Source organism: Choloepus didactylus, chromosome X, assembly GCF_015220235.1.
Source record: "Choloepus didactylus isolate mChoDid1 chromosome X, mChoDid1.pri, whole genome shotgun sequence".
NCBI classification, from domain to species: domain Eukaryota; kingdom Metazoa; phylum Chordata; class Mammalia; order Pilosa; family Megalonychidae; genus Choloepus; species Choloepus didactylus.
In genome coordinates this window covers 22,316,097-22,331,537 of record NC_051334.1, presented here as the reverse complement: position 1 = coordinate 22,331,537, position 15,441 = coordinate 22,316,097, and the positions used below count along the sequence as shown (strand labels likewise).

General features: G+C 37.7%; 1 protein-coding gene across 1 annotated transcript in view; it reads right to left on the bottom strand.

The window, feature by feature from the left end:
* Positions 1–2,128: 2,128 nt before the first annotated feature.
* LOC119523725 (eukaryotic translation initiation factor 2 subunit 3, X-linked-like) overlaps positions 2,129–15,441 on the bottom strand; it is a 37,566-nt gene continuing 24,253 nt past the window's right edge. The window contains exons 10-12 of the mRNA XM_037822542.1: positions 13,714–13,883; positions 11,655–11,827; positions 2,129–2,201 (exon numbers count right to left, since the gene is read on the bottom strand). Coding sequence (XP_037678470.1) covers positions 2,138–2,201; positions 11,655–11,827; positions 13,714–13,883 — 407 coding nt within the window. The 3' untranslated portion in view covers positions 2,129–2,137. The remainder of the gene's footprint in view (positions 2,202–11,654; positions 11,828–13,713; positions 13,884–15,441) is intronic.

The following is a 15,441-nucleotide window of genomic DNA, read 5'->3' as shown; positions in this document are numbered from 1 at the left end:
CACTTTGGATCTTTGGATAATTGTACGGTATCTAAACAATCTCAATAAAAATGAAAAAAAAAGTTTCATCTATTTTGTCTACAATTTATTTCTGATTTTATCTTCTTTTCAGTGTTCATAAACAACTCCTTATTTTTATAAAATGTGAGATCAGATCATGTAGGGCCTTTGCACCATTGCAAGGACTTGGGCTTTTTGAGTGAAATGGGAGCCACTGAAAGGTTTTCAGCAGTGGAGTGACATAATGTGACAAGTTTTAAAAGGCTAATCCTGGCTACTACGTTGAAAACAGACCGCAGCGGAGGCAGGGAGGGAAGCAGGGAGTTAGAAGGCTATTCCAGGTAAGAGTGCCCTGGTGGCTGTAACCAGGGTGACAGAAGTGGAGGTTGTGAGAATTGGTCAAATTCTGAAAACACCTTGAGAGTAGAGCCAACAAGATTTACATATGCAATATACTCTCATCAGTAACATCCTGTTACAGGCTGTGATTCTCAACCAGGTATATCTTTTGTTAAGAATCACTACAGATTGAACGTTCTGCAAAAATAAGGTCCACTGTTTTCACATCTGTGTATACCCACTACATTAAGCCCAGTGCTTTGCAAATAACATGTTGAAATCCATGTGGATATTTGAAATTAATTACAAAAGACTTTTGGTTTCAGCTATGATACAAGATTAGTTTCAAAAAATTAGTCAACTACTGCAAAGCTTTGGGTCTTACATTATTCCAGAATTTCTGGTAAAGATGTTTACAAAATACTTGGGGACACAGTAGATATAAATCAATGTTTGGACTAGAACCTTGCTTCCTCAAAACTTATAAACTTAAGCAATAACAACATATAACCACAGCTTCCAAACTCCTACAAGGCAGATTCAGTGCCCCAAAGAGCATAATAGCATGACTGTGGCATCAAATCCCACCTTAAATGCATATTTAGAAAAGCAAAATAAAAAGTGTCACCCAGACTACCAAAACTCAAAAAGATTCTGTTTTTTAAAACATACCTACTCCTCAACATGAACCTTGTTTCTCAACCATGGGGAACTTTTCAGAATATTAATGCCTGGGTTCTACCTCAAACCAATTAAGTCAGAATCTCTGTGGGGCATCTATTTCTTTAAAGCATCCTCAGCAAGTCTATTATCAACCCACAGTTGGGAACCACTGCTTTAACAGAAACTCTTACGAAGCAAGAAAAAGTAATAATTAAAAATAAAAAAACCACAGCACAGGAAAAATGCAAGAACACGGAGAGTAAGTTAAAAATGAAGGGGCTTATCCTTTCCCTTCTAACATGTTTTATCTCTTGAAAAGTCTAAAGATTACTAATATTAGAATTTATGTCATAACCGTATCAATTAAACAGTTAAGAAAAAACATAAAATAAAGCCTGGAAAGCTTACTCATCTGGAATTACTTGGTCCACCAATATTTGACATGGAGGAAGATTGTGTTTCAGGGATAACCAATGCAGAACTAACCACAAGACAACACAGGGAGAGAGGGAGTAGAACTGACTCTAGTTTCCTGTGTTCCAGTCCAAGATGAGAGTAAGGGGAAAGAAAGGTTTGTCCATAAAAACAAGCACTCATGTTCTAAAGGAAAATTTAATTTAAGCCTATTAATTTCCTTTTCATTCTAAATTACAAAGATAAAGCAACATCAACAATGGAGCAGAAAAGGAGCTGGTCTTCAAGAATTTGTATCCAAGTTTTTACTGGTGCAAAATTCCTTTAAGCCTGGAACTACTCAAAGATGAATCATGAAAAAATAAGAAGAAAAACTTTATTTTCAAACAAGTTCAGTGCTATATATGCTACAGCAAAAGCTGACTGTAGCAAAGTTTCATTTAAGACCTGCATTGATGTATAAATTAGACATTATTTGGGAATGATTCATTTCAGCTAAAATGTAGATTAAATCCAACATTATGCCAATTTTTACATTTATTTTAGATCCTATTTGAGTACCAGAGGCTAAATTTTCATCACCTAATAATGAGAATAACCTTATAGCTACTACTGAGGTAATGAGCTGTGAAATTAATTCCCCAATATTGTTTTTGCAAATATACCCCTAGTTGTTAAAGAGAAATTCTGACTTGACCCAAATGTATTTAAATGGGATTCTTCAGTCATCATCTACTGTTGGCTTGATTGTCACTCCTCTTCTTATCTGGCCCCAACCAATTAAACTGCAAAATAAAAATAAAAGAAATCATAACTTTTACATCCATTTTATTATTATTACCACATAAATCATATGATGTAATTGGTTTTACTTGCCTCTCTTCTAAATTCAAATTTGTTCCCATAACCTGCCTCCTCCATAAAGAGAGTCTACACTATCTTCTGAGATACCTAGAACCAGATACATGGGCTCTGGCTAGCATAAATGAGAGGAAAAGCCAGCAGAAAGTTACTACCATAAATATGCTCATCTTTAACAAAATATACCTACCTCTTCAGGACCACCAAATAAGAGCTCTTCAGGCCCACCTAAGGAACCATGCTGATACACAAACTACTTCAGTCTAATTACTCAAAAATAAAACAAATAAAAAATAAAAATAATAATCTAATCTATCTTTTTCTTCCTGAAAAATGCTTTCCTACCTTTCATAGTAACTCAACAGATCACAATGGCTTTAGCATGACTTTAGCTCGTAAAGAAAAATAAGATCATATTGGACTTGAGGTGCCAGTAGAGCAGCCAAAAGGAAAGGTCTAGGAGAGAGTTGCAAATGCAACTCGGGTGCTCAGGAGAGGTCAAGAAGCAAGAGACAGAAAATCCCCCAACAAGGAGTAACAGGTGCACAGAGGGAAACTGAGGCAAACGGAGGACTAAGGAGGGCAAGAGACAAGAAGGAACAGTCACAGGTAATCTAGGAGGCAAGAGAACACGGGTGGTCACGGGAAAGGTGGCTTCTGGGAAAATCCAAATAAAAAGAAACCAAATTTAGCTAATTCTAGGCTAGAATACCTGTAACAGTACATGAGGTTATTTATGCCTATACCAAAGGCCAATCCTCTGTCTTAAATTCAAAGTAATAATTTACTGAAAAGTGGTTATTTAAACTTGCCCACGGAGCTCATTAAACACAAACTTCTGAAACCACAAATAATGTTTAACCATCAAACATAGCATATAACAATGAACTACTAGTATATATTACTGATTTCACAGAAAATCTCTCTGTACTTAGGTCTGATGGAACCACCGATTATTAATGTCTGTCCAGGGATTTTAGCAACATGTCCCTTAATCTACTGTTTTTTGAACTTAGATTTGCATGAAAAAAGAAAAGATCCTGACATCTTTAAAGAATCATTAATAAATCGCGCATTTATTTAAAAAAAAAAAAAAGAAAAATGAGAAGAACTAGAGGAACATACAGTCTATAAGCAGATTACTCTCAATGGAAGAGGGGGCTCTGTTCTTTCTTTCAATGTATGTTCTACTTAAGGAACAGGCTGGCTTGCTACCTCAACTAGTTTGCAGAAACATACATGTAAACATGGGTTAAAAAAAGTCACAATTATAAGGACTGTTAGGATCATTCAGAAGCTCCCTTATTTCCTTTAAGAATTTTAACATATTTCCCAATTTTCAAGCAAAGTTAAATTTCATTTGGATAGTATCCCCTTAAAATATTGGTGAGCAGACAAAAACTATCCTTTATTTTAAAATCACACAGAAGAGGGAAATCAATGGGCATAAATCACCAAAAAAACAGGATTATTTACTTAAAAGACAACAAAAAGTTTAACTCTCTTTAAACTAGAGAGTAAGAAGTCAGATAAATCTTCCAGACAGAAAGTGATGAGAGATCATCATGGAGCACTATATTAAGGGAAGGCTTAATTAGGGAGGTAGGAAAGAATAAAGAGCCAAAGGTGGTTTGCAAAATTAGAGGGACAATTAGGACACAGACTAGCTAATTTAGAGGGTTTATATTAAACAAAGGAAGAAGAAAGGTTAAACAGATTGCAGACTGCCAGAAAGTTCTTGAAAAGAAATAGTGAGAAGCTACTACAAATTACTGAACACAGCATGATGACAATGTTTTACAAGAATTAACTTCGACCAGACTTTTACGTAACAAAAAGAGGCAAACTAGGAGTCTTTTGCAATAATTTTTAAGTGTGAAATGAAGATGGTATGGGCTACAATGAGGTCGCACAGAATGGAAAGGAAGGGACAGATTCATTCATTAACCTGGGGAAGAGCAATTAAAAAAAAAAGTCAGGAGTCAAAGTTGTATGTGTGTTTCTTAGCTCTGTCCAAAGGGCCTAGAAGCAACAGCATCCTAGGAGCAATGAGACAACAAGCTTGTAGATCTTCATTTCTAAATACTATCTCCCACTAAAAGGAACCAGGGTTTCTTGGAGAAACAGCCAATTATAGAACTGGGAGAGGGAAGATACAAGGTGAGACTGGAACATCTTGTGACAGAACATAAGAAGTGCTCAAAAACTGATGGAGGCATGTCAAAGGACACAGGAGCCAGCTCGAAGGCACTGCACTGGTCAAACTTTGGACAACCTGAGTATCAAAATAAATAAGAGCAGTAATGGATCATAACTTATTGAATAAAATAGGATCTCCAAAAGTCCACATTATAATTAGGTAAGTAAATAGTGAGGAACAAAGAATGCCAAATGATAAATGTTAACTGATGGAACTGGAAAAACAGAATTACCATTTTGTAATCATCAGTCAAGTTCAATTCAGGCAAAAACTGACAGTGGATGCTAAATCCGGGGTTTAGGTTAAGATATTTGATGAGTAGCAGGCTATTCGTAGAGTCTCAAAGAGTCTCCCCACAGACTGGTTATTAGTTGCAAGGGTTAAAAAGGTAATTATACAGCAGAGAAACTGGACAACACGTTGACTATGATCAAATCGAACCCGTCACCAATATAGAGCAATCAATTATCATTTGCCTCTGGATATAATAATCTAAGGACATATATAACCTGAATCTAATTTTAGGAAACAGATAAACCCAAATTGAGGGACATTCTATAAAATAACTACCCTGTATTCTTTTTTTTAAATTAAATCTTCATTTTATTGAGATATATTCACATACCACGCAGTCATACAAAACAAATTATACATTCGACTGTTCACAGTACCATTAGATAGTTGTACATTCATCACCTAAATCAATCCCTGACACCTTCATTAGCACACACACAGAAATAACAAGAATAATAATTAGAGTGAAAAAGAACAATTGAAGTAAAAAAGAACACTGGGTACCTTTGTCTGTTTGTTTCCTTCCCCTATTTTTCTACTCATCTATCCATAAACTAGACAAAGGGAAGTGTGGTCCTTATGGCTTTCCCAATCCCACTGTCACCCCTCATAAGCTACATTTTTATACAACCGTCTTCGAGATTCATGGGTTCTGGGTTGTAGTTTGATAGTTTCAGGTATCCACCACCAGCTACCCCAATTCTTTAGAACCTAAAAAGGGTTGTTTAAATTGTGCGTAAGAGTGCCCACCAGAGTGACCTCTCGGCTCCTTTTGGAATCTCTCTACTACTGAAGCTTATTTCATTTCCTTTCACATCCCCCTTTTGGTCAAGAAGATATTCTCCGTCCCACGATGCCAGGTCTACATTCCTCCTCGGGAGTCATATTCCACGTTGCCAGGGAGATTCACTCCCCTGGGTGTCTGATCCCACGTAGGGGGGAGGGCAGTGATTTCACCTTTCAAGTTGGCTTAGCTAGAGAGAGAGGGCCACATCTGAGCAACAAAGCGGCATTCGGGAGGAGGCTCTTAGGCACAAATATAGGGAGGCCTAGCCCCTCCTTTACAGCAACCATCTTCCCAAGGATAAAACCTATGGTAGGGGGCTCAACCCATCAAACCACCAGTCCCCTATGTCTGTGGTCATGTTAGCAACCATCGAGGTGGGGTAGGCCAATACCCCTGCATTCTCCACAGGCTCCTCAAGGGGGCTCTACATATTTTTTTCCCTTTTATTTTCCCCTTTTTTTTTCTTTTTTAAATCAACTGTATGAAAAAATACAATAAAAGAACATTTCCAAGAGACCATAACAAGGGAGTAAGAAAAAGACAACTAACCTAAGATAACTGCTTTACTTCCAACCTGTTCCTACTTTACCCCAAGAAAGTTACCTAGTATAACGACATTTCTGTGAACTTCTTCCTACTATATCCATCAGAAATTAACAGACCATAGTCACTCCTGGGCATCCCCAGAACGTTAAATAGCTTATCTGTTCTTCTTGGATTATTGTTCCCCCTTCCTTAATTGCTCTCTATCGCTAGTTCACCTACATTCTACATTATAAACCATTCGTTTTACATTTTCCAAAGTTCACATTAGTGGTAGCATATAATATTTCTCTTTTTGTGCCTGGCTTATTTCGCTCAGCATTATGTCTTCAAGGCTTTCAGTCTCTCACCATTGAGTACTATGCTGGCTGTGGGTTTTTCATATATGCTCTTTATCATGTTGAGGAAGTTTCCTTCAATTCCTACCTTTTGAAGTGTTTTTATCAAAAACGGATGTTGGATTTTGTCAAATGCTTTTTCAGCATCTATTGAGATGATCATTTGATTTTTCCCTTTCAAATTGTTAATGTGTTGTAATACATCGATTTATTTTCTTACGTTGAACCATCCTTGCATGCCTGGAATGAACCCCACTTGGTCATGGTGTATGATTTTTTTAATGTGTCTTTGGATTCGATTTGTAAGTATTTTTTTGAGGATTTTTGCATCTATATTCATTAGGGAGATTGGCCGGTAGTTTTTCTTTTTTGTAGCATCTTTGCCTGGTTTTGGTATTAGATTGATGTTAGCTTCATAAAATGAGTTAGGTAGTGTTCCATTTTCTTCAATGTTTTGAAAGACTTTGAGTAAGAGTGGTGTCAGTTCTTTCTGCAAAGTTTGGTAGAATTCCCCTGTGAAGCCATCTGGCCCTGGGCATTTATTTGTGGGAAGATATCTGATGACTGATTGGATCTCTTTGCTTGTGATGGATTGACTGAGGTGTCCTATTTCTTCTCCGGTCAGTCTAGGTTGTTCATATATTTCCAGGAAGTTGTCCATTTCCTCTACATTATCCAGTTTGTTGCCATACAGTTGTTCATAGTATCCTCTTATAATTTTTTTAATTTCTTCAGGATCTGCAGTTATGTCACCTTTTTCATTCATTATTTTGTTTATATGGGTCTTCTCTCTTTTTGATTTTGTCAGTCTAGCTAGGGGCTTGTCAATCTTGTTGCTCTTCTCAAAGAACCAACTTTTGGTGATATTTATCCTCTCTATTGTTTTTTTGTTCTCTATGTCATTTATTTCTGCTTTAATCCTTTATTTCTTTTCTTCTACTTGGTTTAGGATTGGTTTGCTGTTCGTTTTCTAGCTTCTTCAGTTGATCCATTAGTTCTTTGATTTTGGCTCTTTCTTCCTTTTTAATACATGCGTTCAGTGCTATAAATTTCCCCCTCAGCACTGCTTTTGCTGCATCCCATAGGTTTTGGTATGTTGTGTTCTCATTTTCATTCGTCTCTATATATTTAGCAATTTCTCTTGTTATTTCTTCTTTAACCTACTGATTGTTTAGGAGTGTGTTGTTTAACCCCCAGGTATTTGTGACTTTTCTAAGTCTCTGATGGTTACTGACTCCTAATTCTATTCCACTGTGGTCAGAGAATGTGCTTTGAATAATGTCAATCTTTTTAAATTTATTGAGGCTTGTTTTATGTCCCAGCATATGATCTCTTCTGGAGAAAGTTCCATGAGCACTAGAAAAGTATGTGTATCCTGGTGATTTGGGATGTAATGTCCTGTGTATGTCTGTTAAATCTAATTCATTTATCAGATTGTTTAGGTTTTCAATTTCCTTATTGGTCTTCTGTCTGGTTGATCTATCTATAGGAGAGAGTGATGTGTTGAAGTCTCCCACGATTATTGTGGAAACATCAATTGCTTCCTTTCGTTTTGCCAGTGTTCCTCTCATGTATTTTGTGGCATCTTGATGGGGTGCATAGACATTTATGATTGTTATTTCTTCTTGTTGAACTGCCCCTTTTATTAGTATGTAGTGGCCTTCTTTGTCTCTCAAAACATCCCTGCATTTAAAGTCTATTTTATCTGAGATTAATATTGCTACACCTGCTTTCTTTTGGCTGTAGGTTGCATGAAGTATTTTTTTCCATCCCTTCACTTTCAATTTCTTTGTGTCCCTGTGTCTAAGATGAGTCTCTTGTATGCAACATATTGATGGTTCATTTTTTTTGATCCATTCTGCGAATCTATATCTTTTAATTGGGGAGTTTAATCCATTTACATTCAACGTTATAACTGTGAAGGTATTTCTTGAATCAGCCATCTAATCCTTTGGTTTATGTGTGTCATATGTATTTTTCCCCTCTCTCTATTAATATCCTTTATTGTACCCATACCGAATCTCTTTAGTACTGAACCTTTCTCCAAATCTCTGTCCTTTCTTTGTTTCTCTGTCTGTAGGGCTCCGTTTAGTATCTCCAGTAGGGCAGGTCTCTTGTTAGCAAATTCTTTCAGCATTTGTTTGTCTGTGAAAAATTTAAGCTCTCCCTCAAATTTGAAGGAGAGCTTTGCTGGATAAAGTATTCTTCGTTGGAAATTTTTCTCACTCAGAATTTTAAATATATCGTGCCACTGCCTTCTCGCCTCCATGGTGGCTGCTGAGTAGTCACTACTTAGCCTTATGCTGTTTCCTTTGTATGTGGTGAATTGTTTTTCTATTGCTGCTTTCTGAACTTGCTCCTTCTCTACCGTGTTTGACAGTGTGATCAGAATATGTCTCGGGATGGGTTTATTTGGATTTATTCTATTTGGAGTTCGCTGAGCATTTATGATTTGTGTATTTATGTTGTTTAGAAGATTTGGGAAGTTCTCCCCAACAATTTATTTGAATACTCTTCCTAGACCTTTACCCTTTTCTTCCCCTTCTGGAACACCAATGAGTCTTATATTCGGACATTTTATATTATCATATACCTGAGGTCCGTTTCGATTTTTTCAATTGTTTTCCCCATTCTTTCTTTCATGCTTTCATTTTCCATTCTGTCATCTTCCAGGTCACTGATTCATTGTTCAACTTCCTCTAGTCTTGTACTATGAGTGTCCAGAATCTTTTTAATTTGGTCAACAGTTTCTTTAATTTCCATAAGATCATCCATTTTTTTATTTAGTCTTGCAATGTCTTCTTTATGCTCTTCTAGGGTCTTCTTGATATCCTTGTATCCCATACTATGGTCTCATTGTTCATCTTTAGTTCTTTGAGTAGCTGCTCTAGGTGCTGTGTCTGTTCCGATCTTTTGATTTGGGTGTTTGGGCTTGGGTTATCCATATCGTCTGGTTTTTTCATATGCTTTATAATTTTCTGTTGTTTTTGGCCTCTTTGCATTTGCTGAACTTGATAGGGTTCTTTTAGGATTTGCAGACCAATTGAAGTCCTTATCTCTAATTTATCAGATCTACAGCTTCGTGGAGTACACTTTCTCTAACTAAACAGCAGGTGGCGTCCACGAGCCACCTGTTCTCCACAAGCCAGTTCTCCCCTGCTTTGCCTTTGTGGTGAGTGGGGGAGTGTCTTGTGGGGTCCAATTGGTGTACCAAGCTTGCGTGTGTAGTTGGTGTTGCCTGCCCTGTATATGGAGCGTGTTTCTGGGCAGTCAGGGAGGGGGGTGGCTCTAACAATCAAACTCCCTGGTGATCCTAGAGTTTTAAAGCTGCTGCAATAGTCTAATCCTTCAGTTCAGTCCTGCCACAGTTTGTCTCTGCCACTGACCCACAAGTCCTTGGTATTGGAGTATGGCTCCCGAGACTTGCAAGTGGGTCCCTCTTCCAGGCCGTGCACCCAGTGGTCCTCTTTTGAGGGATGACTGTGCTATGTCACAGGTGAGTGTCGTCCCTCCAGGGCGGTTCTGGGCTGCTGGGCTGTGTAGGGAGGCTCCCAGTCTGCTGAAATGATGGCTGAACGGGGCTTTGTTAATTCACACTGCTCCACCTTCCCAACTCTGGGACAATCAGCTGAGGTTGCAGGGAAGGCTAATGTCCACGCCCAGTTTTGTGGTGTGTGCCTGTTATCTGAAGCACTTCAGTCATACTGGGTTGTCTGGGGCAGCTCTGGGCTATGGGGCTGGCGATGGGCAGGAGTGTTTCCTGTCCACCAGGATGATGGCTGTGAGCAGATACCCTCCTTTTCTTGGGAAGTTGTGGTGTTTAGTGAATTTTCTCAGCCACTGGATTATTGCCTTTTGTCTCAGAGCTCTCTTAGTTCTGCTCTTGTCTTGACCTGCCCAAACTGCAAGTCTTTGAAGCTTTCTGTATTGGGCTTCTTAGAGTAATTGTTTTAGAAAAAGAGAAAAGGATTAAAAAAAAAAAAAAAGAAAGGGCCCTCCTCACAGATCTAATGGGTTATTGAAATGGTAAGAGACAAAGCATCCAGGGCCATTAAGGAAAGGTCCACAGGGCAGAGAGATCAGCTTTTCTTCGGGGTTTGAATATGAGCCTCAGGGCCTGAGCTCTGCCCTTCCCCTTTCTATGTTCACCAGAACTCCAAAAATCCTCTGCTTTTATTTTGGAGTTTTTCGTGCTGTTTTTTTTCTATGCCTGTCTCCTCTCTGCTGGGCTGGCTGCTCTTAGATTCTCTGGTGTCTGGTCTCAGTCTATCTATGGTTGGAGTTTGGATCAGTAGAGTGAGTTTCCGATAAGAACTGCTACTGCAGTTCTCCCTTCTCCTTCCCGGAGCTGACAGCCCCTCCTCCCACGGGACTGAGCCTGGCAGGGCGGGGTGCGGGACCCCTGGCCGCAAAAACTTACAGATTTCACTGATCTCAGCAGTTCCACTTTTTTCATGAGTGTTGTATTAAGTATGCCCAAAGTCAGATTGCTCTGTGGTGTCCAGTCCACGCAGTTCCTGGTTTTCTACCTACTTTCCTGGAGGAGTAACTAAAACATACCTACCCTGTATTCTTTAAAATTATCAGTGACAAAGAAGGCAGAGGCAGCTCCACATCAGAGATCAGACAGACATGAAAACTAAATGCAATGCATGATCCTAGACTGGTGGGACAACAATGCTATAAAGGACATCATTGAGAGAAGCAATAAAACTACAACATGAACTGCACATTTCAATATTTTATCAGTGTTAAGTTTCTTGATTTTCTTTTTTTTATTATCTGTTTTTAGGAAATATACACTTTAATATTAACAGGTGAAGGGGCATGATATTTACATAAAGAATCTGGGTAAAGGTATAAAAGGTTCTCTGTACAATTCTTGAAATTTTCCTGTTAAATCTGAAATTATTTCAAAATTCAAAAATTTTTAAACATCAAAGACAGCTGAAATACTGAAACTAAACTCACTGGTTCTTACATGGTTGCCTGAGGTGAAAGGCAGCCAATAGAAATCAGGGGTAGAAATAAAGATTTCAAAGTCATCCAAATAAACAGATTAGTATTAAAGGCACAAGAACTACTGTATTCAAGGAAAAGTGTCTGTGTGCGTGTGTGTGTGTGTGTGTGTGTGCACATGCACCAAGAACTCAACCCCACAAGGAAACACTATCTTTTTCATTAGAAAGAGGCTAAAGCTAATAAATAAACTTACCGCCAGTGTTTCTCAACTCTTCGGCTAAGGGCTATTTTTTCTCCTACTTCAGTGCACACAGGATTAGTCAAAACAATTTTGCCCAAATCAGCCTTGACTGCACTAACTCTGCCTCCTGTAGACAGGGATCCTATGTTTACCATGAGCACTTCATTCTTAGATAGCTTTTGCACCTAGGGAAATAAATTGGAGAAAAATAAACACCACAATCAAGCAAATAACTTTCCAAAAATGAGTGGGAAATTACTAAATATTTTTGGAAATAATGAACCGTAAAAGAAAAAAAACTACAGAAATTCACTGTAATGGGATTTGAACTATATACAGTCCAAAAGTGGCAAACAAGGTTTATTTAGCACCCACTGAATTTACACAAGAGCTACCTCTGAAATAAACTAGGAACTATAGTATAGAAGCTCTTAAAATTCCTGTTGTGGGGAAGGGGTCATGCAAAAGGAGAACAATTAATAAGAGTTAACAGTGTGGGTTCTGGAGATCCAATTCCACTCCTGTACCCTAAGCTGGTTACAGAAACTCTCTGAGCCTTTGGAAAATTGGGTAACACCTAGCACACATGGTTGTTGTGAGGACTAAGTGAATTATTAGCTACTATTCCCGTTATTGCTATTTTCTCCCACTTTAAAGCCTAATTCCCAAACTCAGATGATTGTTTTTAATGGCTTCATGCTTTTATTAAAAGTCAGATAATGAGAAAAAAGTCCTTATTAAAGGAATTCTGAAAAACATAATAAACATGTCAGTTTTACAAGCACTGACTCACACATGCTTATAAATGATTTCTTAAAATGATTTCTTTCCTTATAGCTTTTTCATAAAATTAACTTTTGCCTGGTGCATCAAGTTAAACATTAGTAAGACTTGAAGGAAAACTGGGGAACAGAATTTTAATTGAGGGTGGGTGTTATATGGATTTATTTACTGTGGCACTTTGTGCTGTCTGAATTTCTCACGGGACTCTTATAACTTTGTAATTACCAAGTTCAGTATTAAAACAGGTAATAATTCAATAACTTTTCTACCACTTTTTTCTCTTTCCTAGTATAATGTATCTTGGAGATCTATGTCAATATATTTAGCCTACCTCATTCTTTTTCAAGTGGCACATTTCCACACTGAATGAATATTCCCATAAATGTTTTTGCTATTAAAAAATAATGCTGCAGTGAAATGTGCTGGAACAGGGCTATCTTTTAAATGCTGATAAATATCACCAAATATGTCTCCCAAAAAGTGCTACCAATTTACATTTTCCAACAAACATATGACTGATTATTTCCCTTCATTCTTGCTAAGAGGGTATCAGCAAATTCCATCTTTGCCAATCATATTGAGTAATCATACTGAGTCTCTTAAAAGGCACATGTATATAAGGAATATTACATCTTTGTCATGTGTGACACAAATACTTTTTCCCTAATTTTTTTACTATTTGCCATGCAGAGGTTTTCAATTTTCAGGAAGTAAAATTTATTCAACTTTTAAAAATGTTATTGTGGTAAAATATATATGACATAACAGTTGCCAATTTAACCATTTTTAAGTGTGAAATTCAGTGGCATTAATTACATTCACAATATGTGCTACTATCACACTATCTAATTCCCAAACTTCTTCATTACCTCAAACAGAATCTGTGTACCCATTAAGCAATCACTCCCCATTCTCCCTTCCCCAGTCCCTGGTAACCTCTAATTTCATAAAACTAGAATCATATTTGTCCTTTTGTGGCATATGACATTTCATTTAGCATAATTTTTAAGGGTCATCCACACTGTAACATATGTCAGAACTTTATTCCTTTTAAAGGCTGAATAATATTCCACTGTATATATTTTATCAATTCATCTGTCGATGGACACTTAGATTGTTTCCACCTTTTGGCTATTATGAATAATACTGTATGAACACTGATATAGAAGTTATTCACTGTCTCTTTTTTCTTAATCTCACATTGACCATAAAAGAATAAAAGTGAAAAGTGGCTGTAATATCACTATTTATCCCTTTTTCTGAAACAGGAATTATAAAAAGCATTTACCTTTGCTGCTTTCTTATCTTCTTCAGTGCGGACACCTAGAAGCCGTCTAAGAAGGAAACAGGAAATTTCCAGTTCTGTGAAGATCTCAGGTAGAGCTCCAACGGCACCAAGCACCTGTCCCACCATTCTGTCAGCCCGGCACAAAGTGGGGTCAATTTTTGTTCCAACTCCTAATGTAAAATAAGATACTATAGTTCAACATTTGATTTCTTAAAATACTTATACAGTTCATTGCTTACCCCCAAACTCAAATACAGCATATATCTCTGCATTTTAACAAACATTTATATTTTCATACTCATGCCGCAACTGTTGGTGTGACAAAATACCTGTCTTATCTGAAGAAACAGAACTATAAACTCACATTAGTTGGGTGAGACAAAAATTCTCTTGATTTAAATTATAAACAAAGGGCAAGCAGAGATAAAAGCCTAATTAAAAAATGAGTCAGAATTTCCTTAATGAAAGATGAAATGATATAAAATTCATAATGAGTAATGTGCTGGTATGAATCTATTATGTATCCCAGAAAAGCAATGATCTTTTATCCAATCTTGTTGGGGCAGACCTACCGTGGGGGTGGGATCTTTTGATTAGGCTGTTTCCATGGAGATGTGACCCCACCCACCCAAGGTGGGTCGTAATTGGTTTACTGGAGTCCTTAAGAGAGCTCTGAGTGATCACAGACCCAGATACTTAAAGATGCAGACAGAAGGATGTTTGGAGAGGCTAAACTAAGAAGTGAAGCCCAGAGTTTGCCCCCAGAGAAGCTAAGTAAGAACCCAGAAACACTTAGTGAGAAAACACCCAGAGATATTTTGGAGACAGCCATTGAAACCAGAACCAGGAAAGAAACTAAGAGATGAAATCCAGAGTTTGCCCCAGAGAAGCTAAGAGAGGACCCCAGAGGTGCTTAGAGAGAAATGTGCTGGGAGAAACAAGCAAGGACATGCAGGAGCTGACAGGGAGAAGCTAAGACAGAAGCCCAGAGACATTTTGGAGAATGCAACAGAAACTAGAAGCTAACCCCAGGAGAGGCCCAGCAGACTCCAGCCATGTGCCTTCCCATGTGACCAAGGAACCCCAGATGCCATCGGTCTTTTTTCAGAGAAGGTACTGTCCTACTGATGAGTCAAGGAAAGTTCTAACACTAGCTGGATACAAGCTTAAGGAACAGATGCCTCAAGGTATAAATTCCAGCAATAACAAACTAAAATATCAAAATGTCCAGGTTTCAGTAAAAGATTGTGAAACATAAAAAGTAACAGGAAAAAAAAGTAACAGGAAATGATGGCCCAGGCAAAGGAGATTAAAGCATTAGAAACCATCAGTGAGGATGAGACATAGGACATTCCAGACAAAGACTTAAAAAATGGTCCTAAATATGCTCAAAGAGCTAAAGGAAACACAGACAAAGAACTGAAGGAAATCAGGGAAAAAACAGATGAACACAAAGAAAATATGAAGATACAGAAATTATGAAAAGGAATCAAACAGTTGAAAATCACAGTAACAGAAATTAAAATTCCCTAGAAGGATGCAACAGCAGATTGGAACTGGCAAAAGAAGATAACATAATTTATATCATTGAGCCTGAGAAGAATGAAGAAAATGAACAGAGCCAGAGGAACCTGTGGGACACCATCAAGCATACCAATTTATGAACAGTAGGAATCCCAGAGGTAAGAGACAAAGGAGCAGAGAGAATATTCAAAGACATAATGACTG